Below are 9,470 nucleotides of genomic sequence, written 5' to 3'. Positions count from 1 at the left end.
AGGTAATATTTGTCAGTTCAAGTATTTTCCACTTTAACAATATTTCACTATTTACTTTCTCTATCGATTGATATTTAAAATACGGTCCATTGGCGACCCCTGGCGGTAAAAATATTGTAATTGCCGTTCATTCTCACTTCCGCTCCTGTGGTCAAAGAGGAAGTCCCACTGCTCCATCATGTCTTCTCTATTTTTGTGACTTCAACCTGTTTGTTTAACACTGCGATACAGCCGGAAGGCGGCCGCCCACCTGTCGGTATGTCAATGTCAACGTTTCAGAAGGTGACCCTCGCGACGTGCCTCGTGCTGTGCGTCGCGCTGCTGCTTCCCAAGATGCTGCTGTCCAGGGGGAGGAAGGATGCTGCCGAGCGGCCAGAAGGTGCGTCGCCATTTATTTTCTATCCGTAAAACCGTCCCTGTATTTGATTTGGTGGTATTTTGGTTTCGGGCAGGTTCATAATTCTATCACCTTCAGCCTTATGAGATGGGTGTGTTTATTGTGTTATGTGGCATGAAATATTTCCAAGACAATTGTATCATTCTTCTTCTTGTAATTGCATTTTCCTCCCTACGCGTGGCGCCAAAACACCCAAGTCAGAAATTGAATGTACCCAGTTTTTCAGAAGCGTAAAGAAAAGTTAGCATTATAAACGGATAGGGATTGAGCGCGCGACACATATTTGGAGGCCTCAATCCTCCACGCGCCCGTCACAGGTTCGAATCCCGTTGTCTGTCTTCCCCATTTCTCGCAACCCTCTTCCCCGTTGACTCACTGTGAAATAAAGGCCACTAAAGTCATAAAAAAAGATATAAATTGAAAATAATAATAACAATAATAATAACAGATTTCCAAATCATTTGAAAGCCTGCTTAAAGTAGTTAAAAGTTCCAGTATTTGTTCACTTGGGTTTTTATTGCATTGGTTCTGTTTGGGTTGGACAACCATCTTACCAACTTGGTCCGATCCCTGCAGGCTCAGGCCATTTCCCTCCCATGATGCACCGGCAGATGGCTCCAGAGGGCCGTAGCCAGAGGGCAGCGGGGTCCGGGTTCTCCAGGGCCCATAACTCTGATTCCATGTCCAGGGCTAAAGGAGCCGGGACAGGAACCGGGACCGGAGGCAAATCCAACCTGGCGGGTCAGATTATCCCCGTTTACGGCTTTGGGATCTTACTCTACATCCTCTACATTTTATTTAAGGTAAAAAATAAATAAATAAAAACAATTATGTGACACTGGCCTGAGGAAGGAGCACTAGAGCTCTACTCTAGAACAACAGGATGTGAGAATCATTGGGAATGTTGTATTTTTAGATCACATCTAAAGGGAACAACAAGCCGTCAGCTAGAAGGTGTCTTCCACATCGATCTGAGAATATGAAGAGGAAGATCAGTGAGTTTAATTTCATTAATAAACCTGTTTGTTGATTCTGTAATATCTGGATACCGTTTGCCTGTAAAAAGTATTCACTTCCATGGATGATTTACCCTTTTATTACTTTTATAAATAAAAAAAAAGAAAAAAACATCCTTGCTTGTCTAAAATATTGTTTAACATAATTGTACTTTTTTTTTTTTTTGCCAACATTTCTACTTTGGTCCCTTCTGTCATTCAGAGACCTAGTTCATTTATTCAAACCTAAGCTGGGCCGCCATGTTTGTTTCAGAAAGACGGGTCTTTCTCCTAGCAACCCCTCCGTGGAAACCACCTTTTTTCAATCTGTTTCTCAACTTCAACATCTAGCGTTCTGAATCTCAGATGAAGCTCCTGGGTGTGTTGTAATTTCTCCACATGTTGAACCTAAAGGAATTTCAGTCCAGTGAAGATTGGGAACAATGTCTCAAATGTTTTTTATTGTGTAAATAATCTTCTTTTGGTTGTTATTTTAACTGTAAAATGCTGGAGACAGCCTTGTAGAGCAGAATCTAGCTGATACTTTCATCCCTAAAACTTATGGAAGGAGTGAAGGTGAACTCAATATTCCCGAACTGGCGTTGGCTGACTGTACGATCGGTTCCACACCGTCTGAACGTCTCGTCTCTTTGGTCCCTCAGCTGACTTCGAGCTGGCCCAGCTGCAGGAGAAGCTCAGGGAGACGGAGCTGGTGATGGAGAACATCGTTTCCAGCGCCCACCACAGTCCTGACAGGTGACTCTTCTGCTAAAATAATTGTTTAACTTTTTTGAGTTGAGGTTGCACTAAACTGGAAAAACAAACTAGAAACTACAACTGCATCTGCAGGGTGACGGGGGTCACTGCCGACCAGGAGGAGAGCCTGCTGCAGCAGCTGTCAGAGATAACCAGAGTGATGCAGGAGGGCCAGCTAGTGGACGGGATCCTGCCGGAGAAGAAGGTCCAGGAAGGCTGGGACGGTGAGGGAATGCTGCAAACTCACCAAATTCTGAACAAGTTCAGAAAACTCAATAACTGTGTTTCTATTGACAATATAGTTGAAGTCACAAAAATAAATTCATTCAATAGAAACATGGCAATTTCAAAAAAACACGTCTTTTTTTTGCGAAAACGTTTTTGTGCTAGTATGAGGTCATTTTTCATCTGTATCAAAATTAGTGTGTTTTGCAAAACTGCAACAGAAACACTAGCTACATTTCCCATTTCCATTGATTATTTCATTGCGCAAACTGGAATTGCAAAAATGAATTTCCTGCAACACTCCAAAAAAAAAAAAAGAAAAACAGTCATGTTTTTTGATAATAAAAAGGTTTACGTGCCAACATGAGTTAGTTTTTCAGTTGTATCGAAATTTGAATATTTGCAAAACTGCGATAGAAACAGTAGTTAGGTCTCCTTTGAGCACATAAACCACACAAATTGGAATTATGAAAATAAATTTGCTTAATAGAAATACCAAGTAAAAGAAAAAAATTAACGTTCTCCAATAAAAGGTTTTTGTGCTAGGAGGTTTTTTTTGCTATATCAAAATGAGTATATTTCACCAAACTTTAATGGAAAGACCTTTTTCGCATCACTCAAGTCACATGATCCGCAACCAGACGTTGCCACTTATTGTGTGAACAGACTTCTTCACATGTGATTTTAATTGAGTTTATTTAATGGAAACACTGTCATTGCAAAATTGTGTTTTTTTTTTTTTTCAACATTAGCGAAACATCCTGCAGATGACCTGATTGTTAGGTTGGTAGGTAGATAGGTCAGTCAAACTTTATTAACAAACCAGCGTTCTGACAACTATCCCAGCATGCACAGCGCGCTTCTTCTTCTAGGGCGAAAATGAAGTCGGCGGCTGCTTACCGTAGTTGCTAGACTTGTCGTGGCTCAATATTGGTCCATATATAAGGCGCATCGGATTATAAGGCTCATTGTCGGCTTTTGAGGAAATTGAAGGGTTTTTTTTAGGTGCGCCTTATAGTGTGGAAAATACGGTATTATTTTTTTGTCATTAGTGGAATATCAAAAAAGTTTGTAATGAAGACGTAGCTAGTGACTGTATTTGCTCCAACATTTCCCAGACTATCCAGAGGAACCTCGCCCGTGTTGGGACGGTACCCAGTGCTGCTGTCAGCACAGCCCAGAAGGAGAACCTGAAGCAGACAGAACAGAAGAGGCTTCGGACAACCAGGTGGAAAACCTTCTGGGGGGGTTTAAAGGTCAAGAGTCTGAAGACACTGAAGAAAGAGTAAAAGAGGAGGAGACAGAGCATCAGCACAAAATGGAAAGTGCTCAGCCTGACCTGGCCGGGGGCCTCAAGGAGCTGGAGCTCACCCTGAAGGTGACGTCCATGTTGGAGCAGGAGAAACTCCACGAGCTCAACCGACCTGTGGCGACGGAAACATCCGGCGGCTCAGTGAGACGGAGGAACAAGAGAAGGAAGGCCAAGAAAGCCGCACCATGACTCTCCCAGGAGGCTTAGCAACGTTAGCTCGGGCTTTAGGGGCTCTCAGCAGATTGGCCGTAGCATGGCAGCTGGTGTTAGCATGACAACACCAGCCATGGTTATCTTTACTTGAACTGGAAGAGAGCAGAACCTGAGCGTCAGGAACGGTTCGACCTGAAGGTTTGGTATCGTAAAGTAGCATTTAAATGAACCGTTTAATAAGCTAAGTTCATACTGTAACACCGACATTAACCCAGCAACCTGTTTATGGGATTTTACTATTTCTGACAAAAACTGTCTGCCAATCATCACTGGTGTATTAAATTTGGGCTTTTATTGATTTATTTGAAATGTTCTGTTTAGAGTGGACTGATCATAGAAGCCGGGCCGGACCGAGGCATAAAAGAACTTGGTATCACACAGAGCAGGTTGATCTGGGCAGGAGCTGTTCACATATGAAGGCAAATGTTTAGAATTGGAAAGTTATGTCAACAATAAGCTCTAATTTATTACTTCATCACCATCTAAAATTGTGAAAAGTTCAACTTTTTTTTTTTTTATAAAAAGTGATAAAATATTTTATAAATTACATAGCCAGGCCAATGAGAATCAAACTAAAAAACTGTGACTGAACTGTGCAGATATGTAATCATGCAAGAGACTTTATGTATTTTATTTTTTTAACTTGGTTCTGGCTTCGATCTGCCCGTTTCCCACATCAGAAAGAAGACGGGCTTAAGGATCGCCGTTACCGTTTGAAAACATTTTCAGACTTCCTTGTGTTTTCCATGTTTTTACATTTTAGCATGCAAACTGAAAACGTTTTTTCCTGAAAACGTATGAGGATGTTTTAGAAAGTTGTTGTCGGAAAAGCACACAAGTTCAGACAGAAAGTATTAAGATATTCTGAAAGACAATAAATGCTTTTGCTTCCTCATATTTGACGTTCGTTTAAACTTCTGATCAAACGTTTTGGACTCAAATCCGTTAAAAAAAAAAATAAAAAATTGACCAAAAGCACAACTCAAAAAAAGGGATGTTTATTACTATAATGGTAGATTTTACCCATACAATAAAAAATGTTACATGGGTTGATGTAGGCAAAGACTAATTTGAATGAACAGTTTTGTGAGTGGCACATCACGACAGCCTTCTCCTCTACAGAGCCGCATCATCCGGTTGGTCTGGGGGTTTTACGGAGGCTCTGCTCCCTCAGTGCTCCATCGGCTCATCGGGTGCTTCTCCAGAAGCCAGCTCCTCTGCAGGCTGGGCGACCTGGACGGAAATACAGATTGTGTTTTAGTTCACGGATATTCGTTCAGATGAAAAGCGACGTGATGTGAGCCGAAGCGCTGTACCTTTCTCTGCGGCCTCTCCTCCAGCCCCTCCAGGAACGGAGCCACGTCGTCGTCGTCGTAAATGGTGAACTCCATGTCCTTACCCACGATGCCGATGGAGACGTTCTGCAACACATTCATTCGTCATGAACCGATCGCCCCAACAGAAAATCTCCATGCTCTCAATAAAGTTGTATGAATATAAAGTTGTAATACAAGAATAAAGTTGTGGTTTTATGAGAATAGTCAGTTTTCCATCAATAAAGTCGTATTACGAGAATACTCATAACATTACGGTTTTATTCTCGAAAAAATGACAACTTTGTTCTTGTTATACTATGACTTTATTCTCGTAATTTTGTTTTCTTAGCTTGATCCTAATATTTCATCGTACAAAATAAATCAAAGTGGTTGCCTTTATTCCAATAAGGAAAACCCTTTTGAAACTTTAGATCTACAATGATTTATACATTCCTTGCCTACAAAAAAAATCTACTTTGTTTAGTTAAAATATTTCATATTTCTTTATGGTTTATGCAGGGAAAATAAATCTCTTTTTGTGAGTTGTGTTTTTTTTTTTAAACTGTATTTTACAGTTGGCAATTTTGTAAAAGGTTTGGTTTGGCCAGCGCGACTGAAAGGGAACCTGGTACCTTGGTGGTGAGGTCCTGCTCGGTGGGGAGCGTTTCTCTGAGAGCGCGGAGGCCATGTTGAACCAGTTCATTCAGAGCACCTGCCAACATCAAGGTTCACTGCTGAATGACGTCACAAAACGCTTCTCAATGAGTTTTGAATAAAATCAGAATCTTACAGTCCTGGAACTTGTCCATGCACCTCTCCAGGTAGGTGCGTGCAGACTGGGAGCGCGCTCCGATCGACATGGCTTTGCAGTCAAAGTAGTTTGCCGATGGGCAGGTCTGGAAGATGTGAGGCCCCATGTCCTGGCAGACAGAAAGATCTCAGCGCTCCACTTATCGTGCTTCAAGTTAACGCTGGAACTCTAAATCCAAACGGCAAAAACTTACATCATAGCCGGCGATGAGGAGTCCGACTCCATAGGGCCTCCTCCCGTAGCGTTGTGTGGGAATCTGTGTTTCTATGGGTTCAGTTCAGGATCCCACTTTTTCAAACTAGGGCTAAAAATACATTTAGCTAAGCGTTGAATTTGCTTGTTTTCTTTATTCGCTGCTTTTCCTGGAAATGAGTCGTCATTTTTTCTGTAACTTGCTTTGTGATAAACAAGCAGACGAAGGGAAGCAAACTGTCAGGAGGAAGCTTTTTGACCAATCACAGATCTTTATAAAGTCTGCCCTCCAATTTGGGTCAATACCAATATTTTTTGTCCATTTTGTTTATGCAGTTAATGATAACTGTATAAACTTAAATGATCATGTTTAGTCCAGTAGAACCAGTTCTACTTTCCTCATTCCAATGGATAGAAGCTTGTGTGCTATTCATGTATTGGGCACCACGTCATTTTCAGCGGTCTAGTATTGATTTGGTTTTAGTCCCAACACTGATCCTAAAGTTCAAAATATTTTTCAAATGAGAACTTTGATAACGGAAAGGATACTGCTGCCGATGAGTGAAACGAGACGAGAAATTGGAAGGGGTCGGTCAAAGACGAACCTCGAGTCCAAACACTCCTGACGCATAAAGTTACTGCAAGAGAGAAGGTTAAAGGTCCGATTAGTCAAAACATACAAGCAGGTTTAATCTGGTTAAGAGACATGTTCCTGTTTGATGTCTGTCAGATGGAGGTGAGAGAAAATCCACCTATTTAAAGGGGAAGTAGTCTGTAGCTTATATAGTGGCATTTTACAGCACTATGTTAGCTTCAATTGTTATAAACATTTTGTAAATATACCAAATATGACAGAAGAAATTTGTAATTGGGCCTCTGTTTCTTTAAGAAACTCCTGCTCTTTCTGAAACTCCGCCTCCAGGAAGTCATCTCAACATCATTCCTCTATGAAGCCTTTAAAGTTGTTTTTTTTTTTTTTACCAGTGTTTCACTGAGCAGTTGCTCCTATAACGAGCTCAGTAGATGCTCAGTTCCACCAGGTGTTTGCTAATTGCTGCTGGCTAGTCTGAAGGAGCTGAGTGGCTGGATAATCTGAAGTTCAATCAGACCAAACTTCTCTTGTTTTATCTCTGTCAGAATCACCAGAATTATTTTTATTTACTAAATGCCATAATATTGAGAGAAAGAAAATATGTCAAGAGTTTTTATTGACGTCTCTGAAATGTCCAACATCCAGCTTGTTCCAGGTGTTGGACGTCCTTCATGTCCTACCAGAGCAGCCTGGCGTCAGCAGTCAGTCCGGCGATGGAGATGCCAATGTGGTTGTCAACATGCAGGATCTTCTTCTGGTGGGCAGCCAGTTCAGACTGGGCTCTCTGTTCAGAATTAAAACAAAATTTGATAATACCAAATCTGAGTGTTTTGACATTTTACACAAACATCTTGCTTGGAAGGTGTCGTTTTCCCAAAACAAAATGAGATGCTAAGATCATAGATAACAAAAGGAATGATTAAAATTAATGAGCTCTGTCAGTAATCTGACACAAGCACATTATTCTCTCTGAAAAGGCATGAAGACGTTCGGTAGAATCATGACAAAATGTGTTATTTCACACAAAACTAAGTATTATTTCATGGGTATCAGTCATACACAGAGTTTTGTAGTTATGTTTACTATTATTCAGAACCCTGAATTAATATGAGTTACAGCAACATTTAAATTCCCTTTGGGAACACAAAAGCATTTTCGAATTTGAATTGAAAACAGTATTGATTGGTAAATGAACCAGAGGTTGTAATCAGCTCTGATCTGTTGTTAGCAGGTCAGATATGTATGCACGCCAACCAGAACCACCTACTCTGATGTTAAAATCGGTAAAATCCTAACACAGTCACATTTCCCTTCCCACCCCAGAGGGCTGTAGGGCTGTGTGATCATACCTTCAGTGCAACGAGGACAGCGTGTGTTCTGGATTTCAGTCCCACAGTTGCTGAGCCTTGCTTCACCGCTTCCATGGCATATTCGATCTGATGGATGCGACCCTGCGGACACAGAAGCGGCTCAGAAAACGGCCTTGAACTCGGTGCAACTGGAGCCTGGGGGTGGGGGGGAGACTCACCTGAGGGCTCCATACTGTTACATCGTTGTCGTACTGGTTGCGGAACTAGAGAGAAAACAAGCAAGAATTCAAAAGGAATGTAGAACAAATTATACATTTTGATAGCTGGAAAAACACAACAGAACCAGACGCACGTAATTATCTTCCATAATCACGAAGTTCTTTATGAAAATATGTGTTCAGTAATAATAATTTTAAAAAAAAAAACCTTCTAGGTAAAACGTAACACCCGGTTCTGTGCCCGTCTAAAGCCTGGGCTGTTTTAGTCAGGGGTTTTAAATGACCGAATAGCGGCTAAATAATTGATAAACCCACGTTAAACGATGACAACTCAGTAACCAATGCGAGCTTGAACCATTTATTAGTCTACACTATAGTTGTAGCGTCAATTGGATTAAAATGTACACATTAAATTTATCTAAAGATTTCTCCAAGCGAATTTCTTTACATATAAGAATGCAACACAAATATATCATGTTATTTTAATAAAAAGAAAGTGACCTGAGACAAAGCGAAAGTAAAGCCACGGTTCTCCCTCCGCTCAGGGCATTTATGCTAACTCAATCTGGTGCGGCTAACTTCAGCTAGCACCTCTGTGGTACGCTGCTGCCGACGACTTAACCGCACAAATAAGCTTCTCAGTTTTTATTATGTGGTTTAAGGAGATGTGTTCTCGAGTATTCCACAGTGGACTTTAAAGAAAAGTTGCTTCACGTTCCCTCTGAGTCAACTTATAATGCTAACAGCTACTGAAGCTGTTTTGCTTACTCACAGTGCACACACAACTTAGCAGGCTAACGCTTAGCATAGCCTGACTAAATGAACCCCTGATCAAAAATAGAAACACAACAATAACTAACTGGACGTTTTATTGTTAATGTACATATCGCATATTATTAAAGTGATAAAGCGGCATTCAGCTTCATTCAAACCTACCATCTCTGCTCTGATAATGTCCGAGTTCCTGCGCAGGATGTGCCGCTGTGATACTCGATTGTTCTTCCTGGATGTGATGACAGGGGAGAGCAGAAGAATGCCGATTTCAAACCAGTCATCGGCCAAACGCCCCCAGTATAATTAATTTTCTCGGGAAATGTATTATTATTATTAATTATTATTATTATTATTATTAT

General features: G+C 41.0%; 2 protein-coding genes across 2 annotated transcripts; one reads left to right on the top strand and one right to left on the bottom strand.

Moving 5' to 3' along the window:
* The first annotated feature begins 122 nt into the window (after positions 1–122).
* ric3b (RIC3 acetylcholine receptor chaperone b) lies at positions 123–4,410 on the top strand. The gene is made up of 6 exons (XM_007565987.2): positions 123–379; positions 974–1,200; positions 1,314–1,392; positions 2,055–2,148; positions 2,242–2,372; positions 3,492–4,410. The coding sequence occupies exons 1-6, from the start codon at positions 259–261 to the stop codon at positions 3,872–3,874; spliced, it is 1,035 nt and encodes a 344-aa protein (XP_007566049.2). The 5' UTR covers positions 123–258; the 3' UTR covers positions 3,875–4,410.
* Positions 4,411–4,880: 470 nt separating this feature from the next.
* psma1 (proteasome 20S subunit alpha 1) lies at positions 4,881–9,399 on the bottom strand (the record flags this gene model as incomplete). The annotated part of the gene is made up of 10 exons (XM_016678543.1): positions 4,881–5,131; positions 5,215–5,319; positions 5,847–5,926; positions 6,005–6,134; positions 6,219–6,289; positions 6,767–6,855; positions 7,490–7,593; positions 8,159–8,260; positions 8,338–8,382; positions 9,274–9,399. Coding segments are annotated over 10 exons (915 nt in total), but the record flags the coding sequence as incomplete, so codon positions are not given.
* Between the last annotated feature and the right edge of the window lie 71 nt (positions 9,400–9,470).

The sequence above is a fragment of the Poecilia formosa genome, unplaced genomic scaffold (genome assembly GCF_000485575.1).
Source record: "Poecilia formosa unplaced genomic scaffold, Poecilia_formosa-5.1.2 Scaffold185, whole genome shotgun sequence".
Classification (NCBI taxonomy): domain Eukaryota; kingdom Metazoa; phylum Chordata; class Actinopteri; order Cyprinodontiformes; family Poeciliidae; genus Poecilia; species Poecilia formosa.
This window is presented reverse-complemented; position numbering and strand designations above follow the sequence as displayed.

What these genes read in the sequence shown, in the direction of transcription:
- ric3b (XM_007565987.2), top strand. Translation starts at nt 259, where the DNA reads ATGTCAATGTCAACGTTTCAGAAGGTGACCCTCGCGACGTGCCTCGTG. An exon ending in TGCTGCCGAGCGGCCAGAAG is followed by an intron (nt 380 to 973) that starts GTGCGTCGCCAT and finishes CGATCCCTGCAG; the next exon opens with GCTCAGGCCATTTCCCTCCC. An exon ending in GCCCACCACAGTCCTGACAG is followed by an intron (nt 2,149 to 2,241) that starts GTGACTCTTCTG and finishes CTGCATCTGCAG; the next exon opens with GGTGACGGGGGTCACTGCCG.